The following is a 23,423-nucleotide window of genomic DNA, read 5'->3' on the forward strand; positions in this document are numbered from 1 at the left end:
TAAGTTTTCACCAATGGTTTTGCTGTGTACTTGCAGCAGGCTACCGACAGGGACCGTCAGCCGCCGCTTTGTCCAATAACAACGAGATGCAGAACGAGAGACCCCCGCCCCCCTTCACCCAGCCTCTCCATCCCGATCGTCCATGAAAGATCACGTTGGCAGCCTCGGCTAATTCAGAGTTCGCCGCACGCTACGTTAAGTGGCGCTCGGTACGTGTTGAAAGCGATTGTACAAGAGGCAGAGCTGGACTGAGAGCCCAGGAGAACAGATCAAAGCAGCCAGGAGCCAATTCCATTCTCACTGCCACTCTTTGAGACACTGACGCTGCACATTCTTTGCTGGGAAAGCTTTGTGTTCAGATCCTGCGAGTTCAATTTCCATGAGGTACTGTGGAAATGTTTCCAGTCTGGAACAAGGGTTAATTTTTCATCTAAAAACGCCGATTATGGGGTGTATAGGCTCCAAAACAACTATTGGTAAGCTTTGCTTTCTTATTGTGGACAGAGCAGGGTTTGCCGGCCTCGGAGGCACTAACCATAAGCACAAGGCTGTAGGCTGCTGTAACTCTATTTGAGGGAGCAGCTTAGCTGGGTGGAGAGAGGTTTTCAGTGGACCCCTCTGCACAGGTTTAATGTTCTCCAGCAACAGTATTCATTGACGTGGCTGGACATAATGTTGCCATGTATGTGCAGTAATTTGGTTCTTCTCCGTTGTCTATTTTATTAAGCAACGACACTTATCCTTAACTGCATTAACCCAAGTATTTAAGTCCAGCCTTGCTTTGCACGGAATCACTTGACATGCAACCATGATTTCAGTCAGCAAGTAACAGACCTTACTCCGAACACCTGGAGCCTTTTCCTGCTTTTCGCGATCCAGTCACGGTCGCTTTTTTATTTTGAAACAATTTGTCCAAGTCAATAGTTTTTAATCTTCCATTTCTCAACAATTATGTGAACTAAATGGACCGTTGCAATGTTAAAATCCCATCGCGCCCATGATCGCGCGGCTTATTCAGTCACTGGACAGCGAGGGAAAGTCTTCAGACCGCCGCCTTTGACTTCGCTTGAAGAAGCAGCAGTTTTAGAGAAGCTGAAGAGGTTCCACCTCAGACCTTAGATTGAGAATTTTGAACACGCAAGTGAAAATTAATTAGAAAGAGATTGGACTGTGTTCAAACAGAGGGGAGTAAAACCAGTGTCATCAAATGTTTAAATATCGCTCAACAGTTTCCAAGAAGCACGTCCCATGAATAGGTGAGGTGATCTTACCCGGTACAGTGTACTCCGCATGCCAAGATCTTGTTTACACTTGTTTTCTGAAGAAAGGCGCGAGCAGTTAGTAATATTATGTGTGTGGGCTGTGACTATTGTGAGCCTCAGTCAACACTGGCGCCTATGGGTTATATGAGAGGATATTGGACTTGACGGAATTAGATGCGGCAATGAAATGAACTTTCCAGAACCATTGGTTCCTAGCTTCGATATATGAAATGGGAATATCTGATAAATCAGCCAGGGAGAGAATTGGCGACGGCCACAGCTAGCGACATTTTTCCTTTGGGCGTGGCTCATACTGAAGCCGCCGATTCTCTCACTGACTGCTCATTCACTGTCTACCCGGCCACAAGTAAACGTGTACCAATGCATGGCAACAGAAAAAGGATCCAACCCCGTATTCTCACCGCAAGGCCAGCAGCTCTGTGTTAGTGAGAACAACCACCAGTCAAGGATGGACACACTGGCAGGCGAGGCTCGTACTGTTGCAAAGACGTGTCGTGCAGCAAAGCAAACCAACGAAGTCCTGATAAATGCATTAAAAAAGATATTTCGCAATTGGTAAATGACATATCGTTAAAGAGTTGTCCAGACTATTGTCTGCATGATTCGCTCGCTGCCACTACCAGAATAGATGGCGTAGATTTCCCTGTTTGAATTTAAATGTGATTTCTAATACATTTAGACCAGTTGAACACAATTTTGATACCTCCATATTAATACAATCTTGGTTTCTGATCGCTTAGGCTGTGAGCTGATTTACCGTGGATTATAAACGCAAAATCGGCAGACGATCACTGAGTGTCAGGTTTTCTAGACTTTCCTCACACTCGGCACATATAATTCCCGTTTAATCGTCAAAAGACCGGGAGCAGTAGTAAGCGGCCATTTTCTCTCCAGGGAGCATTAAGAATTGACTTCAATAAAGAGTACGGTTACCATGAAAACTGCTCACACAGTTACACTGGAGGCACGCGATCTTTCCTATTGGGAGTTTTTTCTTCCGTCCTTTATTTGTTAGATGATTAGGATCACGGGGGAATAATTTCGATGCGTCGCTTCGTATGTGTTTTTTTTGCCTAATTATGAGGATTGCAGGTTTATTAAGACTGCAGGCAAGGATGAAGCCAGAGACATTGTAATTGAGCCGCCTACTTTTAATGAAAATATGGCACATATCCACAGTCATGTCATTGATAACATCAAGAGATTTCAGATAGCCACTGGTGCTGAATTAACAGCGAATATGCTTCACGCTGATGGTTTTGAATTTTTCAGACCAAATAGCATCCAGCGACTGCAGCAAAGCAGACTGTGTGTTCTGTGCAGCCAGTTTTCTGTCACCAATAAATGTCCACCTCCAGCTGTTTCATTCGCAGATCCTCCCCGCTTTCCCGCCTCCCCCCGCCTTTGTTTTTTTGTGAATAAAACCCAATTGTTTATACAAAAACGTTGAATTGAATCGGAAAGAAACGTCTTGCAGGAGTCGCCTGCTCCTTTCTGCATGCATCTGATTTTCAGTCTACCTGTATAGAGGTTTGTGCAGCCAAACTATGTAATGTTGAGCAAAAACAGAATTACCTGGAAAAACTCAGCAGGTCTGGCAGCATCGGCGGAGAAGAAAAGAGTTGACGTTTCGAGTCCTCATGACCCTTCGACAGAACTAGAAGGGTCATGAGGACTCGAAACGTCAACTCTTTTCTTCTCCGCCGATGCTGCCAGACCTGCTGAGTTTTTCCAGGTAATTCTGTTTTTGTTTTGGATTTCCAGCATCCGCAGTTTTTTTGTTTATATTTATGTAATGTTGAGGTCTGCTGAGCCTGGCAGTATAGTTGTAGACCTTTGAGGAGCACCAAACTAAGGCATTGAGGTAGAAAAGTGTAGAAAGAGACTGTGGTTAAGATTACTTGTTGATCTGACTGCGTTGCTGTAAAGGTTTGCTGCACAGTTCAAACTCAAAACCTCCATGGAAGATTTGCTGAAACGACAATTGCGATTGTAAAGGAAGGGGTGAAAATGTAGCTGAAATATTTGCATAGTATTAAGCAGTGGGTAAAAGGAAAGGACGGGGAAGCTATTATTCATTGCAGACCTTTGCAGGAATTACATTTCTGTGCTTTTCTTGTTTAACTTTCCGGCGATAAACTTGAGTTAGAATAGGGCGCGTATTTCGGACCTGAAAGCTGTTGCTTTTTTGAGTGCGTATGAAATAAGAAAAATCAAGGCTGAGAAGAGTTCGGGGTGGGGGGGGGGGGGGGGGGGGCATTCTCTTTAACTCTCCCATTATGGAGTTTAGTGGTGTTTGAGCAGCTCCATTATTTGTCTCTGTTATCTGGTTTGGCAGATTATTCACAACATTCCTTACTCGGAGTGAAGAAGCTTCTTTATAGGGCATCTGTTCCAAAGTTGCTTTTTACTGAAACCCGCCAATGTGGTTTGGCCCTGCTTTCCTGATGCACTTAGAGAAAATGGGCTGGCTGTGTTTGTGTGTAAATTATGCATCTGAAGAACAGGGAGAATAGTTCTAATCATGAGTAACAAAACTGAGAATTTCCATTTGAATTGGTCAGTCTTTTCCAGCAATACATAGTATTGGCATAATATTTCTAATGTAATCATTCCAGTTTATTCGATTGAAAACACGGGCCCCCGTGGGTTTGATTTCCAGTGTGTTCACCTGTATTTTCTGTAGACTGGACCAGCGCTGGTTTTTGTAAGCAGACAGCGGTGAAGTATTGATATGGATAGCTACTGCAGAAATGATGAAATCATCTTCACTACTTGTGATGTTCCCTCCACCATATCTTTAACTGACACCTTTCTAACCAGAAATGGCTGGGAGTGGAGGGAGGTCAGATAAACATAAACAACCTGTATCTGATCTGTGCATTTAGGCTACGGGGTAAATAAAGCACTGGTAAGATGATTCGTTTAAGATGGAGTTTGATTTGTTTACGCTTTCAGTTGTGGAAATATATTTAATAACAAAGTAAGTGTTTATTCGACCGTGTTAATTGCCACACATGACAACAGTAGAAGGTACAGTCTCTGCTATCTTCCTATTTTAGAAGCAGACTGGAAAAGCAAACATAAAGCCAACAGTGTCAACAGTGTGTTGGGATGGTCCCTGATTAATTATTAAATATTACGTGCGTAATTAGAAACATGTCCATTTTTGTGCCCAAAGCGTTGTTTCTAGCACGTTGTGTGGGCCCTTTCGAAATTCCAATTAGACCTTACTTTGAGTATCCAGATCCTGCATGTCGAGATTGCCTGCTGGGTCCCTCATACATCGCCTGTGTGGCAGTTGCAAATAAAATTGCAAATCGATTCGTTTCCTTGGCAACCTGCATTGCCGTGCTCCAGTGTTGTGCTAATCTGCCCTGAATCTCAGCATGCTATTTTCTTTTGGAGAGAGCAAGTCAGCAGGGCTATTTAGACCTGTGCGCACACAGCCAAAAGAGATGTTGCAATATCTACATCTGTTTTACAAACAAATTGATTCAAATACATGGAATTAACTTGCAAGGTACTAGGACTGGGACACCAAAAAAAAAAGTTATCAGTTCCTTAACTTTAGTGGAAAGACATATGTATTTAACTTGTTAAAAGGTTAGAACTTGTTCGGTTGGCACTAATCGTGGCAGATAGCTTTAGAGTTATATTCAGAACGAAAGAATCGGGAATAGTTGTACATTTCAGCTTTGCTAAGCATCTATTCTCTAAATACCTTGGATGAATGTAGTGTTGCATTCTGTCTTTCACAGTGGCAGTTGATACTACCTTACGTGTGGAGTGGAAGGAAGTGAAGTCAGCTGCAGCTCTCTTTCCATTGGGAAACACTACGACTTCTCTAGTGCGAAGGCTAGCACACCAGACATCAGTAGACAGCCCGGAAACTGCTGAGGTGCTGCTTTTTCCCTTTTGGATGTGCACTTATAGAACAAAAAAAGTAACAATAAAGACATGATTGTAGTACAGTGATACAGATTTTTAACTTCTCTCTGGCAAACCCACGATTCCTCTATAAATGGCAGTCAATATTGATTATGTTGGGGGAAATCAGAGAAATTAGATGCTTAAATCCTTTTACAACGTTAAAATACATATATTTGAATATTTGACATATCAATCTTTTAACTAAGTGAGATTTTCTATTGATGTGCTTTCTAGTTTGACTTTTGAGATGCGTGGACTGGCATTTGAATGATGGGATGGATAGCCATGTATTCTGTTTTTAGAATGGAAGACTATTTTTTCACAGTTCTCCCTTCGTTAGTTTAATGGAATTTCTATGCAGCTAATACTAAAAGTGCTGTTTTAACCAACCTAAGAAACTTGCACATATATGTGAGAAATAGTTGAAAGTATATATTTTACTTTAAGATTAATTCCAGTGACCAACATGTATCTCAGCAGTGTTTTGTCGGACAAAAATATAATTGATCTTATCCTAACAATGTGGGCCTTGAACATATTGTTTGTTCCATAATTTAAATTCTACAATTTCAAAAGCTCATTATTTATTGTGATGCCAGTTTTGAATGAACAGAAAAGCCTCAGAACCTCACAGAGCACCCAGCTAACTTAAGAATTCATTTCAGTTCAAGGTAGCTCTTTTTAATATCATTTCTGTTTAACTTTCCATTTTATAAGCCTAATACATAACCATAAAGAGGAGATTATAGATCTTATTCAGCAGGGATTTTTTATTTCCTTTGGTAAAATACCGATATAAAATTACTTAGCATTCTACCTTAATACAATTGGTAACCTGCTTAAAATGGATTATACTTTTTTTTCTATGATGCACCATCCACATTCCCAGTCAAACCAACATTTTGATGGAGTGTGTGCTGATCAATGAAGTCCTGGAAAAGGAAACACAACCTATTTCAAGTCTCATTGTTGGCACAGGGCAGTGTGAGGCTTCATCTAATCTCTCATAATAATGTCTTCAAAAATTGCAGTGGCAGTCCAACAAATGGTGCCTGTTTATGTTGGCGATATTTTGCATGGGGGTAAATTAGAGGAATTAGATAGATGCCTTCTATGGGGCATCTGGAATCTGACTGAACAGGGCAAGCAAATTTGTATCACCTTAAGCAATCTGACTGAAGGATTGTGAAATTAACAGCACAAGGTCTGAACAAGAAAGTGTAAGTTAGAATGGTAAATTAATTGTCAAATAAGGTACAGAGAGAGAAAGAAAGGTCGGATAAAAGAGAAAAAGAGACAGAGAAAATAATTTTAAAAAATAAATATTAATAAAAAATCTCTAACAACTATTAAAATCTGAAGGTATGAGACAATACATTTATAATTGTTCATTGCAGTGCCAGAAATGTTGACCTGCAGTGATTAACAAGCATCGTATTTTATAAAGTGTACTTAGACTTGAAATGACAACCTTTTCGGTGGGAAGTTTACTTTATATCACTATGCAATTACAGGAACTTCACAACATTCAATGCATTTGAATGGGGAGTCAGACAGCGAGATCCTTTTTCGTGAAATCAATGACAGAGCCTTAATTGCTGTTGCATTTGAACATTAATAACATCAGCTTGGCTGTTATTGCGACAGGAACTTTTGAATCAATGTGCTTTAGCCCCTATGTCATAAAGGTACATTAACAGCTGCACCAAAATGTGATATTTATGTTTCCTACACCAATCTTAGTGGCTGTTTTCATCAAGGTTGTTAATTTTGGTGCTAAGATAAATTGGGGTAATTTTCATCCTTGCCCCTTGGCAGTAAATTGGTGGAGTTATATAAGCAGACTAGTTGTTCATTCCATTATGATTCTAAAATAGGCGGGCAGTTTGTTGCATCAGTTTACATTCCCAAGCAGTGAAGGTGAAAATGACCCCCTTGCTTCAGCTGGCTCTTGTATGTAGTGAGTGGCTTTCTTTCCTGGTGTCAGTTGAGCTGAGTGAGAAAAAAGGTTTCACCTTACAATAATAGTATATTTAATTTTGGTATTGCATTTCATGACCATTTAACAGACTTTAACATTAGATACAGACTTAACCAATATGGATTGGTAGGGAAGAGGGAAGTACTTAACTTTACAATTTCTAAAACAAGACAAAACAAATAAGAAATAATAAAGGAGACGATAAAGGCAATGAGGAAGAAGGCAGTGCAGAAGCAATGCTTTTATAGTTGCTGTTTTGTGTTTCAATGTTTTATTCATGCAGTAATATATACCATTATTGCTGTAATACTATATAATCCTTGAACTGTGCAGGGTGTGAGGTGACAAACTCAAAATTGTTCAGGGCATTTAGATTCTTTAGAGATGACAGTACTGTAAGGGTTAAAGGAGGGTGAATATCTCAGCTGGTCATAATGCAAAGTTACAATAAATCATGGAACCTTTCTCATTCCATCTGACCATGGTAATTAACTTATCTGAATTGCATGGCTCCCAAGTACTGCTGTATGAGATTTAGAAATATAAGCCTAGGGGAGTTAGGCCTAGCGTGTAAAACAGATCTTTTGGGACTGATTCTCGCAGATGGCCCATTGAATAAACAAGCACTGAATGTGTTTAAATGTTGGTAGTTGCATGCAGAAGCATCTTTAGATTCTTATAATTTTTTTATATAATCTTCGTAAAATTTGGCTATACTAGAAACTGATTAATCATGAGCACCTCCGGGAAGGAATACATTTTTAATGCATTCTTTTTAATGACAAAATAGAAATAATATTATGCTTAAAAGTAATGATACTTTAAATGCAGCTTGGATTTAGAAAATCTTTAAATTGAGCCTATTATTATATGTTGTCAGGAAATTATTAAAACTAGGATTGTACTTGGTGGATAATAGTGAGGAAAAAGGGAGTTAACAGCATTGGGAACAAAATGTTTAATGCAACATCCAGTTAGCCCACCTATTTCTGCTTTTTAATAATTGTTATTTCCTTCTCTGAAGGTACTGACCTTTGATAAGTTGTGGTTCTGTGGGTGCTGGCACCTTGCACAGACGTACGTGTGAGCTGAAACATTGAATGTTGGTAGAGTATTTTGTCATGATCCCATGGTAGGGTGGAATGCAAATGAGTCCCATCCTCTCCTTGCCTGATATCCAAGTGTGCTGTTTCCTACAGCAGTCACTCGATATTAATGTTTTAGTGGATCTTTCTTTTCTCTGGTCCAACCCAGGAATAGGAAGTCTGATTTTGGAGTTGCATCACTTGCCCCCAGTAAAGACCAGCTAATTTAGCAGACTGGATCTGTATTGTTCAGTTTCACGCAGTACGGTACATTTACCTACTGATTCCATAGTAAATTGACAAGATTGTAGATATTTCCTCTTTGCTGCATGCAACAAAAGAACTGTTCTGCCATTTGTGGTTTAACCACTGGGCGGCTTCAACTATTTGTGGAGTATCACAACTGCTCAGCTACTTTAATAAAAAAGCCAATGCCAGATTATGTTTTACAACAGTAGGTTTTAGATGAGTTGTTTTTCAAATAGTGATCTTCTCCTCTCAAGTTTTACATTTCAAAAAGGAAACCACTGCTGTTTAGTTGAAGCCATTCAGAATTAAATGTTTTTCAATTTTTAAATTGTTTTACCAGCTATTTTTATTTTTGTTTCAGATTTCCAGCATCTGCAGTATTTTGCTTTTATCATAGAATTAAATGCATGTCTTGTTATGTCAGTACAGTCACTGGGAGAAATCCGTCCATAGTTTCTGGTTGCTATGAAATTGTCGTGAAGGACGTGGCATGTTCTGAAATAGTTTTGATGCAAATGAATATAGAAATAACTGATTCAGAGTGTGTCTTGTTTATTGGAGCTCTCCTTGTTTTGGAGTGCCTTCTTTAGTCTTAACTAATTGAAATTGTATCAGTGTAGATAAACCAATGCAGATAAGATCAATCAGCTGTTAACTGAAACCTATCATTTTCTTTTTGAACCTTGAGTGCTGGGGCTTTGTGTTACTGAAATACAGCCCAAGACTTGCATTTAAGATTCTTACAAATATACAAAGTAATGCTGTTTTGTGGCTAGATTTGGCTCAGTTAATGGTTGCTTTCAATATGTTAATTTTATCTTTTAAGTTTTTAGTTTGGTGATATTGTTGGAACAAAGAATGGAAAATAACTAGTATGGAAATAGCATCAGTTTGATAGACTGTAAGGTAATTGTAGTGAAATATTGTTGTTTGAAGGAAATAAGATGTTTTGTGCTATATATGTTTTAAACTTCTCTGCATTACATAATAATGTGGCACTAGATTTAAAATTAAATATTCCTTGTCAATCATCTTATACAAACTAATGAACAGTAGCTCTGTCCTCCTACTTTTTTGTATTACACATTTGCAATCTCAGAAGTTGGGTGTTGTTTCAGGCTCATTGTCCTTGCAGATCTACATTTTCTTCTGGTCCAGCTATGCCTCAATTTAAAAATGCTGACCCTTGTGTTCAAATCCCTCCGGTTTCTGTAACCACACTCAAGAATCTTGACGCCACCCAGGACAAAGCAGCCTGCTTGATTAGCACCTTACCCATCACCTTAAACATCCACTCCCTCTGCCACTGATGCACAGTGGCAGCAGTGTACACCATCTACCAGATGCACTACAGCAACTCACCAAGGCTCCTACCTAGAAGGACAAGGGCATCAGGTGCATGGGAACACCACCACCTTCAAGTTCTTCTCAAGCCACTCACCATCCTGACTTGGAACAATATTGCCACCGTTCCTTCACTGTCGCTGGATCAAAATCCTGGAACTCCCTTCCTAACAGCATTGTGGGTATACCTACGCCACATGAACTGCAGCGGCTCACCACCACCTTCTCAAGGACAATTGGCCTACATGTGACTCCAGACCCACAGCAATGTGGTTGACTCTTAAATGCCCATGAACAAGGGCAATTAGTGATGGGCAATAAATACTGGCCTAGCCAGCAACGCCCACATCCCATGAAAACAAATTAAAAAAAACTTCCGTTAACACTACTTCTTCTAATTCTGGCCTCTTGCACATCCCTGATTTTCATCAAGCCACCATTGGCAGCTGTGCTTACAGTTGTTGGGGCCCTAAGCTCTATAATTCCCTCCTTGAACATCTCTGTCTCTGTATCTCTCTCCAGCTTTAAGGCACTGCTTAAAACCTACCTCTTTGACCCCAATGTTGGTGATATGTCCTGATATTTCTGTGTGACTTGGTGTCAAATTTTTGTCTGATAATACTTCTGTAAAGCAAGTTGAAATGTTTTTACTTTATTGAATGTGTAATGTAAACCTAAATAGTCATTGTTGTCATCGTCATTATAATTGTTGTTGAAGATCTGGACTGAAGTTCCAAAGAAAATATATAAACTGAGGGTTTATGCTAAAATCCTAATCCTTGGTGTTTACATATTTATTAATATATTTAATAATTCTTCCAGGATTTATGTGTGTGTGGTAAATGCAAAATTTTGTTATGCTTACCTAGCCATTGAGGTTTTACAACATACACAGCACTCTGTGGTCTTTGCATCATTAACCAAAGGGCATCATTCTGATAGATTGTAAATAAGAATGTTATATGGATTTATGGTGTGGTTATAGAATTATTTTTAGTTTGGAATTGATTGTGATGACAAATGATTTAATTAATAGCTTGGATTAAATTATTCAAAAGGACACATGCCAAACAAACTATTAAGCAGCAACTTTGGTCACTATAAACCTTTGGGGTTGGCATAATATTTTTAACAGTCGTTCTGCTGATTTATGGTGAGTTTCTGTTGGACTCACAGGAAATATTTACAATGTCACTGTTTCTGTCTGCATACGTATCTGTGCATTCATGCATGGAGATATATATTAATATTGAAACAAAGGTTGGTTGTAATCAAGAATGGATTATGTTTCCATACTGTATCGAGCTATGGTATTAATATGCTCCCAGATCAAGCATCACCTCTTTTGGCTACTCCCATTTGACTTGGGGTCATCACAATCCTTGTTGATCACCCACCTCCTCGTGTCAGTCACCCATTCCTCTTCCAACCCTGCAGCATTTAAGTCTCCTGCCACCACATCATTCCATCTAGTCCAAGACCTTCCTCTTCTCCTTCTTCCTGGCAGTTCCATCTCCATCACTGACCTCACCACATTTTCTTTCTCACTCCCTAACAGATGACTATGCCAGTTCAGTCTCTTCTCAGCTATTCCCTTCAATACGCCCACGATCTTCTCTGATCCCGCAGATGTGGGTATTTCTGATTTTGTCCTTTCCTCATCTCATTAGTATCCAGTCATTGTTCCTCTCTTCTTGATGTTGCCCAACTTTCTGCACTATATAACAGGTCTCGCACCTGTCTTTCAGTTTCAGTGATACTTGTCTATCACATAACACTCCACTGCACTTCTTCCAATCACTTCAACCAGTGCTAATCCGTTGCTTAATTCCCATTTCCATCTTCTGCCACCACTGACCCCAGGTACTTGAAACTACTCAACTTTCTCTGAGTCTTCACGCATAATCTTTATGTCTTCACTCTGATCTTTTTCCCTAGGCTTGAACTAACAGTCCATAAATTGGGTCTTTGGTTGACTGAAAATCATACCCCTGTCTTCCAGTACTTTTCTCCAGTTCTGCAGATACTCGATCATGTTCTCATCATCCCTATCATTGCTCAATATCACCTGCAGACATCACTGATCATGGTACATTCAATTTCACTTGCTCAGTTAGAACATCTATGACAAACAGGAAGAGGAAGGAGCTCAGTACTGATCCTTGGTGTAATCCAACTTTGTCTTTGAAACTCTCACTCTCCCCCACACTGCTTCTTGTCTCGCACACATTTTACATGTCCTGTAATAATCATATGTAGTTCCATGAATTCTAGAATATATCCAGCCTCCCTCGCTAGGCATCCGTCATAAGCCTTCTCTAAAATGATGAATGCAATCTTAGTTTTCCCGATATTTGTCCATCACTTGTCTCAAAAAAAAAATGCCATTGGTGGTGCTTCTTCCAGACATGAACCTTCATGGATATCTACTATTGTTCTCAGTCTCTGGGCCATGGCTCTCCCCAATGTCTTGAAGGGATATGGTAGGAGTTTAATTCCTGGGTAGTTTTTGCACTCTTGAATGTCTCTCTTTCCTTTGAATATTGGTACAAAAATCTCTATGATTTCATCTTCTTTCACTGAAGCTACTCCGGGGTGGGAATGGTCATCCAGTTTTCCCTGCACTCTTGTTACAAAATTCTCCATCCAGTTATTTGGCTGCAAGTCATTTCTAACATATTCCATTTCCTTTCATTTCTTCTTCATCTGTCTTGGTTCTAAAAGCTTTTGACACTCCATTAAAGTTTCACCAGCTTCAAAAGTGGAAATATTTTACACTTGCACCTGGATCTTTGCCACTGGTAAAAATGATTAGTAGAGTGATTCCAATGATAGTGACACATTGAAAACAAACTTTTTTTCCAATGTTATCTTTTTGCTTTTGAAGAATTTTCTCAAAAACTGATGAATGAACCTGCTTGCTCATTAGCTCTGCCTTTCTGAACCATTGGAGGTGATTCTAGATTAACACATTCTTAAGAGCCTGGCATCACATCCCTGATTATTCATGATCAGTCGCCATTGTGAAAGGTTGACTCTTGAGACACTAATAACTTGTTAAGAGAAATACAGGACACACACACATAAGCCTAAGTAAAGTTTTTATAAAATTAAATCAAGTCCGATTAGTATATAGCTGTACTATTAGTTCTTTTTTACAAAATAGTCTTCCCTGTTTATAAACAGTATGGTCTTGAAATCCAGTGACTCTCCCAATAGGTTACAAACAAATGAAATAGGAGCAGAAGTAGGCTATTCGGCCAATCAAGCCTGCTCCGCCATTTATTAAGATCATAGCTGATCTGTTTGTGTTTCAAATTCCACATTCCCATCTACCCCCAATAACCTTTGATTCCCTTGCCTAACAAGAATCCATCTATCTCTGCCTTAAAAATATTCAATGACCCCGCCTCCACCACCTTCTGGGGAAGGGAGTTCCAATGTCGTACAACTCTCTGAGAGAAAAAAATTCTCCACATCTCTGTCCTAAAAGGACAACCCCTAATTTTAAAAAAGTGCCCCCTAGTTTTGGATTCACCCACAAGAGGAAACATCCTTTCCACGTCCACCTTGTCAATATCGCTCAGAATCTTGTATACTTCAATAAAGTCACCCCTCACTCTTCTAAACTGCCTTGGGACTGCAGCTCCAATGTGATTGCAGTGCAAGGGCCAGAAAACAGTTCAGAATCCAGATATACTGGATCCCAGCCTACACTGCCAGTAACCACAGGCAAGATATGAAACTTCTGTCCACCCATTACAAGATCAACAAGGGAGAAAACTCACAACACTGACAGTTTCCATTTTCCTGGCCTTCCAAAAACCTAGGGCAGGATATTCCCTTCATCAGGCGGGTGCGGTGGGCAGGCCCGGGAGTAGCCTTGAAACAGACCACTTCCCACGATTGGGCCCTGACCGTGATTTTGTACTGGCTGGCTAATTAATGATCAGCCAGCATGAAAGGCATGCTGAGAGCCTCAGTGCTGCCGGGGTGGGGGGCAGGAGGAGGGTGAGCACGGAAGTCTGCACGTATGTGGAGTAAAGCGCATTGACAACTCCCTGAGGGCCCAGAACTGCCTTAGGGAGTTGAAGAATTGGACACTGACCAATAAAGATTTTACAAATGATGTAAACATGTCCCCACGTGACTCAGTCACATGAAGACGATCATGTTAAAAATGATGTTGAAAAGTTTTTATTGTTTTTAATTACTGCTGGAAACCTCACCCCACCCATGGATGAGGTTTCATAAAAATCCAAAGGCCGCCTGGCCTATTCGTCCACCTACCAACCATAAGATTGTTGGGCAGCAAAAAATAGCATTGAGTTATTTGATTAAGGGTCTCTTCATTGTTGGTGGGTGTGCTGCTGACTCTCGACCGAAATATCTCGCAAAAGCGCAATGAGGTCGGGACGCTCGCCCGATGTCATCACGCAAGATTTTACACATGATTGGGTCGGTTGTGCACCCGCCCGACAGACATAAAATCCTGCCCCCTAGAGTTATCTTGGAAATTAGTGCGGCAAGTAAGCCATAAATGAGAACCACCATTGGGATCCGAGCCAGAGAAGTTCTCTGACCACCCTACTCAGAAGGCAGAAGTAGGCATTCCCAGAAGTTTTGAGTGCCTGAGATGTACCCACAATAATGAGGGTGCTCCCCAGCCCCATGCTAAATAGATGCCCTCCCAAACCTACAGTCTCTGGTGGGACCAGTTCTGGAGGCACTGCTGGGCACAATCCTGGCAATGGTCTTAAAATCTTGGCCCATGCAATTTTGTGGTTCGCAGTACCAAAGCAGTGACAGGCCAAAACCCTGTTCTGAATCTCACAATAATGAACATGAAAAGAAATTATGAAACAAAAAAAGATGATTTAATTCATTGATCCCATTACGTCAAAATACGATATATAGTTTGCATTAATTTTGGCTCTACCCCATTTATATAACCTGAAAAACACATTTAAGACTTTTTAGAAGAAAACTCCCATGTCATATGTTTAACCCAGTGAGATAATCCAGCAACACTCCAGAAAGTCAAGTGACCTTTACAATAAAGAATATTCAGTTTTGACCTGTTGCATTCCAGAAAAGAAACATCCATGGTTCCAGCATTCCAGGCATGGAGTATTTCTTCATGTAATCCTCGATTTAGCCATGTAATCTCCTATCCTGTACCAAGTCAGATGTTCAACCAGTTCCTTTTCAAAGTAGTTAATCAGCATATAATTAACTGGTCTTAATGGGAATCAGTTTAACATATTCCAATAATTTATAGAAAAAATGAGGAATGCTAATTTTATGCTCGTGTACTCTAGTTATGCGATCAATTTAAATAAAATTGTACCTACATTCTGTCATGCGTTTTAGCATTTTAACAAGATCAATAGTTTCTCTTATGAAAACAAGTTTAATTCTTGTCTTCATAATTTAGTTATCCTCGTAACACTTCTCAGAACCTTCTTCAATGCATCAATGTTCTGTTGATGACACAATACCGAAGTTGTGATAGAAGTAGTTCAGGTGTAGTTACAATAAACTGTTTTGAGTGATAATTTTAATTCTTGGGATCTGGGTGTCTCTGGCAAGGCCAGCATTATATTGTCCATCTTTAATTGTCTTGAGGAGGTGGCAGTGGGTCTTATGTAGAGGATCTCCTCACTGCAGTCTGTAATTCTATGCAGTAGCTTGATGCAAAGTAGTGCCTTCAGGGTGTTAGTTAAGAGTGAACCACATTTGTGTCACATATAATCCAGACTGCATAAAGATAGCAGGTTTGCTTCCCTAAAGGACATTAGTTAATCAGTTGGGTTTTTATAATAATCTAACAGCTTCCTGGCCACTTTTACTGATATCATGCCTGTTTTTAAAAACTAAACTCAAATTCTCAGACTGCCTTGTGGGATTTGAACTCACATCTTGGGATTAATAGTCCAGTAACATAACCACTATATTACTATACCCCAAATTAAAATGAAAAGCTCTGTGTGCATCCCAGATTTGATAGAATTGTTATAAGGCACCAAGTCAGTTTCAGCAACATGAAGCAGTATTGGCATTAGGTGTGAGATCATTTTGAAATGATTGCATCACCATTTGTGTCTGGCATTTAAAACGTTTTAACTAGGAGCAGAGATTTGCTTTCCCTGAGCTCTAATGCTAGTTGTTATGGCATAGTCGATGGTAAATGCTGAGTGGCCCAAAGGGATACTTGAAACAACTACCACAACTGTTTTGCAAAATTTTGTATAAATTTTGAAATGCGTGCCTTGAATTCAGTAGTAATAAGACCACCGAGATTTATAGGTTTCTTACAAAACTGAATTAAACTTTTATTAATAGAAGAAATGATTTTAAGTACACACATAGACCTATAAATTACTACTATGATAACTTCTAAATCCCCTAGTTAACCTAACTCCCAGTTACACTTTCGTTAAGGCAACAGTAAAAACATATAGGGAAGAGTTTTTGAGTCAGCGAGCGGGGGCAGGGCCCATTCGCCAATGCATAAAATGATGCATGGTGACGTCGGGTGGGCGTCCCTATATCACCGCATGTCATTTAGATTTTCAGTTCAGCGGGTGTGCAGCTGAACTGTCAAAGGCCTATTAAGGCCATTAAGGAAGTAATTAAAGTAGTTAAGAATGCTGCCCGTCCAACCTTAAGGTTGGCGGGCAGGCGAAGAGCCCAGGCGGCCTTCACATTTTTCATGAAACCTCATCCACGGGCAGGATGAGGTTTCAAGAAGGGTTTATTAATTAAATTTAAAAATTTCAAACATTTGTTAAACATGTCCCACTCATGTGACACTGTCACACGTGGGGACATGTCTAAGTAATTTTTCTCTGTTTTTAATAAAAACTTTCATTCCGAGCTTAATCTCCCGGAGGCAGCTCGGTGCCTCAGGGAGATTTCTGCGTTCTTTTGCAAGCGAGCGCGAAAAAGCACAGGCCCCGACTCAGGGAATCCTTCCCTGTCTGCACAGTGAGCGCTTGGCGCTTCCGGGTGCACTTCATGCTGGGTGGGCCTGAATTGGCCCGCCCATGTAATAACGTGGCGTGGTCCCGATTGGGGGTGTCGATTGGGTTCACACCCACCCCTGCACAAACCCCCAATGGGGGAAATTTCTGCCCACAGGCAAAGAAAAACAATACCCTGAACAATCCAATTCAAAGTGAGTTTCCTTAACTTCAGTTTTTTGTAGGCAGCAGCTTGAGGTTTGGACGTTGGAGGCTTTCATACTTGTTTTAGATCTTAGAATAGATATCCTTACACACAGCCTTCTCTCCTTTATATATATATCCCCTTTGACTGCAAATTTCTATTGTTTCACTATGTCTTTGGACTTTACCTCTCTAATAATAAAAATCTCTCATAGTACCAATTTTATCAGTAATCTTTGGGAAAAATATGGGAGAGAATTTTTCCTGTAGCGGGCGGGCTGTGCAGGAGCAGACGTGGAGCCGATTGCCGCCTGCGCGCCTCCATCTTATGCAGGCGGGCCAATTAAGGCCCGCCCAGCATAATGTGCGGCCAGTATTGCTCAGCACTACCTGTGCTGGCAGGGGGGAGGAGGGAGAGTTGGGGCCTGTGCTCTTTCACACATGAGTTGCCTCAGGGAGATTGATTGAATTATAAAACTTTCTAATAAATAAAGATATATTTAGAAATGTCCTGTCATGTGACAGTATCACATAAGCTGGGATATGTTTGTGAAATTTGGAAATTTTATTTATTTATTTTATTAAACCTTCAGGAAACGTCATCCCGCCCGTGGTTGAGGTTTCCTGAAAAACGTGAAGGCTGCTGGGGCTCTTCGCCTGCCCGCCAACCTTAAGGTTGAACAAGCAGCATTCTAAACAAGTTTAATTACTTTTTTAATGGCCTTAGTAGGCCATTGACAGTTCGGCGGACGCACAGCTGCTTCCGCTGCACGCCCGCCAAATGAAATGACACACGATGACATCAGGACGCATGCCCGACATTATTGCGCGTCATTTTACGCGTTGGCATGTTGGGCCCACCCCCACACATCGATGCAATATTCTGCCCACTGTTTCTTTAACTTCTCCTGGTTAGGTGAAACATTTCACCCCTCCTTTGAATTCAAGCTTGTCTGGTTTATTTATAATGGAAATGTTCCCTTTGCCTCTTCCATTCTAAAACTCCCCCCATGTTTACCTACTTAACATTTCAAACCTCGCTTATCTCAAAGCCTTCAGACCAACTGCCTTTAATTCAACTAAGACACACACACACACACACGCACACGCACACACACACACACACACACCACTATTACTCTACAATAAATTCCAATAACATTATGAAAATTATTATATCTTCCTGACATAGTTCCAGACCTCTAGGTGACATATTTCTGCAGTATTAAAGTGAATTGCTAATATTTACATTCAGAACTGCTTCATTTTCTATCTCTACTAATGCACATTGATGCACAATAGGAAAAAAAGTGCAAAATATGAACTATTACTGAGCATAATTTCTGTATTTCCTATTCCTATTCCAATGTTCCAATTCTATATTTCCCATTCATTACCTACTTTAAAAGTTACTTAATTTATTCAAATCTTTTGTACACCATTGCTTTGATTTTAATTTGGGGCAGCAGTCATGTGGGGTGGGACTGAGGTCCCATCAGAGTCTTGCCGAAATCTTGCAGACGGTGTCAGCTGTCCGGCAGGTGGTTTGGACCTATCAGGCAGCTGAAGTCACTGCCTGGGGACATAGGAACGTAGGAAATAGGAGCAGGAATAGGCTATTTGGTCCCTGGAGCCTGCTCTGCCATTCAATTATTTCATGACTGATCTTCTACCTCAATGCCATTGTCCTGCATATTCCTTGATGTCTTTTATGTGTAGAAATCTATTAATCTTGGTCTTGAACATACTCAATGACTGAGTTTCCACAGTCCTCTGGGGTAGAGAATCACAAAGATTCACCTCCCTCTGAGTGAAATAATTCCTCCTCTTTTCAGTCCTAAATGGCCTACCCTTTATTCTGAGACTGTGTCTCCTGGTTCTAGACGCACCCCCCACCCCCCCAACCACCACCACCACCACCACCACCACCACTCCCACTCCCCCTCACCACCACCACCAAGCCGGGGAAAAATTCTTCCTACACCTACTCCGTCGTGCCCTGTAAGAATTTTACATTTTAATTAGATCATCTCTCATTCTTCTAAATTCTGGAAAATATAGACCCAGTCTCCTCACCCTCTCCTCATATGACAATTCTGCCAACCCCATCAGCCTGGTGAAACCTTGCTGCACTTTCTCCCTAGATAAGGAGTCCAAAACTGTTCGCAATACTCTAGGTGCAGTTTTATCAAGGCTTTGTACAATTGCAGCAAGACTTCTTTACTTCTGTACTCAAATCCCCTTGCATTAACTGAAGGGACAGTTCTTACTACTCAGCAAATGGCTGGGCTGGGTTTATGACTGGGGGAAGATGGAAAAACAAGGGGCAGGGGAGGAATAAATATTATTGTTGTGGGGCCTAGAGGAGGCCTGTTGCTCCTCCTGGACCCGTGAGGAAATTAAATTTAAAGTAAAATTTTAAAAATGGCCTCAATTCTTGTTGCCAGGTTGGGCTGATGGGAGAGACACAATAACTTTTCAGTACAGCTCTCTGATTAAAGGAGCAATTGGGGCCTGATAATGCCATTGGAACTTGATTTGCATATTTAAAGTATGAACCCACTAGTTTTGGGCAAGTGTTCTACCCGTCTGCACAGAAGAGCAGGTTCAAATTGACCATTTACCCTCACGGTGTCTTATAAGCAATTTTTGTGGATTCATGAAAATACTCTTCTGTTATTTAAAATGATTTCTAGCAGGAAACTTAAACAGACTCCCGCTGAACTGTACGGGTAATTTCTTCCACACCAGGGGAAGAAATTTCTGGTTGGCGAGTGGGGGCAAGGCTCGTCGACGCGTAAAATGGCGCACGGTGATGTCGGGACGCACGCTGCGTCCGGCTGCACGCTCGCCGAACTATCAAAGGTCTATTGAGGCCTGTTAAAAACTAATTAAAATAGTTAAATGAGCTGCCCGTCCAACCTTAAGGTTGTCGGGCAGGTGAAGAGCCCAGGCGGCCTTTACATTTTTCATGGAACCTCATCCACAGGCGGGATGCAGTTTCATGAAGTGTTTATAAATTAAATAAAGTTTTCCATTAATGTTCCTTCACATGTCCCAGCTCATGTGACACTGTCACATGAGGGGACATGTTTTATAATATTTTCTTTTCTGTATTTAGCTTTTAAAAACTTCAACTACTCTCCCTGAGGCACGGATTTCTGCGCTCTTTCACGCGCAAGAGTGCAGGTCCCGACTCAGGGAATCCTTCCCCCACCCGCACAAGAAACGCTCAGCGCGTCTGGGTGTGCATCACGCCAGGTGGGCCTTAATTGGCCTGCCCATGGAAAATGGCGACACGGACCCGATCAGGGGGTTGCCGATCGGGTTTGTGCCCCGTTCCTGCACAACCCCCCCCCAACGGGGGGGAAAATTCTGTCCCAGGGCTTCCCAAACTGCGATGGGGTCACAGACTTCACATTTGTGGTTGCGAGTGCCCCTCCCTCCAGGCACCATTGGAGACCGTGACGAGGAGGCTGCCCAGCCTGGAGCCTCTGGCGGAGCAGCTCTCAACCCAAGGGATTGATGCCACCAGACAGCAAGGGGCAAATGGTGAGGCTAAAGTGCCCTTTAACAACAGAAATCACGTTTAGTGGCAAGTTTGAGTGGGCCCAGGATGCACGTTCACTGACTTGGCTCAGGCACAGGCCGGCAAGTGTAACCCAGTCACTGACTGAGTGTGGCTGAGCTGGGAAGTGAGTGGTGGCTTCAAACTTTACTATTGCTGGGATTTTCCATCCCCGACACCATCAGGCATCGTCACAGGAGGGATGGGAAGATTTGGAGAACCGTTGATGTTTAATGGCTCTCCAAATGTTCTTGGCCCACCTGCAATGGTTTCGGGCCAGAAAATCCCGCCCTATAATTCTGCTCCTGCCCGACTGTTGTACAGACTCTTTACCCCTGGATAATGAGTCTGCTTTGCAGGCACCGTCAGCTAGACCAAAAGGTGGGAAGGGGCAGTTGAATTTGAGTGTGTGGGTGGGAGGTGTGGCAGGAGGGTTTGGAACAGGGGCTACTGAGTGAGTGAGTGACTGAGGGTGTGTGTTTGGGAACAGGGGCTGCTGAGTGTGAGTGAGGGGGGTGTGTTTGGGAAGAGGGGTTGCTGACTGAGTGTGTGGAGGGATGTAGGTGTTTGGGAAGAGGGCTGCTGAGTCAGCGGGCGAAATCTTGTTGAGGCGTTGGGGCCTCACCTGCTTGCTGGAGATCCAGCGAGAGACCCGTGCTGCCTCTTTTCGGGAAGGCCCACCAAACCACTCAGGCAATGGCAAGGCCAGTGGCGGACTGTCCCTTGAAATCAAGACCCCAGGGTGGAAGTCTCACCCACTGAGAGCTGCCAGCCAATAAGAGGCCAGCAGCTTTTGTGCTCCGAGGAGGTGGTGGCTGCTGCCGGAAGGACAGGCGCTGGAGCCCTGGGATCACGGAGCAATTCCCCAGGCCACTGGTAAGTGATATGTGGTGGGGTTTCGCAGGGTGGGGATTACGGGGAGAGGAGTGCACGGGGGTCAGTGACAAGAGCAGGGGCGTGGCACTCAGTTGTTCCCCTCTTCCTGGTGTAAAGTCCCTGGATGAGGCACTGAGTGCTATTGATCGAGGGAACACCCTACCAACAGGTGTCCAGCTGGCCATACAGTTTTACCTGGCCAGCAAACCAAATGGTGACAGGCCCACCTGCGGCTGGGTTAAGGGCCTCAATAGCAACAGTTAACCATGGGCCTTCCCACCCAGAACTTTACTCTGGCTGAGGCGGGAAGGGTTCCGGTATGCCTCCATCCCACTGAATTAAATGCCCTTCCCACTTCTAAGCTCACCACCAGCCCCTTCCTTCGACAGCATATTCCAAACCTGCGACCTCTACCCTCTAGAAGGACAAGCAGATGTATAGCAACACCACCATCTGGAAGTTCCCCTCCAAGCCACACACCATCCTGACTTGGAAATATATCGCCGTTCCTTCACCGTCGCTGGGTCAAAATCCTGGAACTCCCTCCCTAACAGCGCTGTGGATGTATCTACACCACGTGGACTCCAGTGGTTCAAGAAGGCAGCTCACCACCACCCACCACCACCTTCTCAAGGGAAATTAGGGATGGGCAATAAATGCTGGTCTAGCCAGCAAAGCCCAGATCCCATGAACAAATAAGTTTAAAAATAAAGCACAAGATTCCAGCCAGTATGTCGGGGGTGGGGCTGGTGGGTGTGTGATGGGGGGAAAGGTGATTGGGAAGAGGAGCATGTGTGTGTGTGTGTGTGTGTGTGTGTGTGTGTGTGCGTGTGTTGGGGGCAGAAGGGCTGATTACAATGTGTATGGGGATGTGGGAGAAGGAATTCTGTACACCAGGGAATATGGAGAGCTTGGCTGAAACCTACATGAGTTTATAAAATAATAATGTTTTTATGAAGTATTTTAAAAACTCAGATTCTCATATTTATATTATGTCTTATTATGTCGATCTATAATGTGAAATTTAATAATTATATACTGAATGTTGCTGTGCGCTTTATTGCTGTTCTGTTTTTGCTAACATCTGGGGGTCACGTTAATTTCCAGGTGATAAAATGGGATCTCACTGGAAAATAGCTTGGGAAGCACTGCTCTACACAGAGCCTTGTTCACCTACGATCACCCACTTTCTATTGCCAGGTTAGTGTTAAATTCAGTTAGTAGGTACGAGGCTCAATTTCCAAACAAGTTCTTCTTTTTGCCTGTCGTAATTTTGAAAGAAAAGCTGGGGAGGACTGGGAAAGAGTGTTTAATCCTCATTCCTGTCATTTTCCTGGGGTCTGGGGCTCTCCTGCCGAAGTTACAGCAGCCGAACAGGAAACCCGTGCAGAAATTTACCTGTAGCTGATTAATTCAAGGAGCTGCCTTCAACAGCCTCATATAGATTTGTGAAATAAAAACAGTAAATGCTGCAGAAACATAAGTCTGGTGTCATCTAAAAAGAGAAGAAAACACCTGGAATGTAGATAATGGTCGATCTTTCAACTACATAGGGTTATTCTTATGAACATTTTTAGGTAAGACTTTTTTTGAAAGGTTTCATACTTTTTTTTTGGGAAAATATACTTTATTCATAAAATACCTGAAAGAACATTACAAAACATTTCAAAATGGCCATCACAAAAATACAACTGGATTCAACTTTTCCACATAGATCGTGAGGTGCTTCAATACAATCAGTGAACCTTACAGACATTTCAATATGGTCATTACAGACAGTGCGATGGTATTGGAGTTATCGACATACATCATGTTGCACTCTGAGGTGCTTCAGTACAATTATGATACATTTAATATTCGCTGCATACATTCATTGTGAGTCATACAGCCTGAGGGGTCTATACAATTCCCAGCCCCTCGGTGCACTATGGCAGA

The 23,423-nt window shown here is 41.9% G+C and overlaps 1 protein-coding gene across 1 annotated transcript in view; it reads left to right on the forward strand.

The window, feature by feature from the left end:
- Positions 1-299: 299 nt before the first annotated feature.
- LOC121271821 (protein FAM131A-like) overlaps positions 300-23,423 on the forward strand; it is a 77,523-nt gene continuing 54,399 nt past the window's right edge. The window contains exons 1-2 of the mRNA XM_041178116.1: positions 300-476; positions 5,045-5,184. Of these exons, the coding sequence (XP_041034050.1) occupies positions 380-476; positions 5,045-5,184 (237 nt within the window). The 5' untranslated portion in view covers positions 300-379. The remainder of the gene's footprint in view (positions 477-5,044; positions 5,185-23,423) is intronic.

The sequence above is a fragment of the Carcharodon carcharias genome, chromosome 2 (assembly GCF_017639515.1).
Source record: "Carcharodon carcharias isolate sCarCar2 chromosome 2, sCarCar2.pri, whole genome shotgun sequence".
Classification (NCBI taxonomy): Eukaryota; Metazoa; Chordata; class Chondrichthyes; order Lamniformes; family Lamnidae; genus Carcharodon; species Carcharodon carcharias.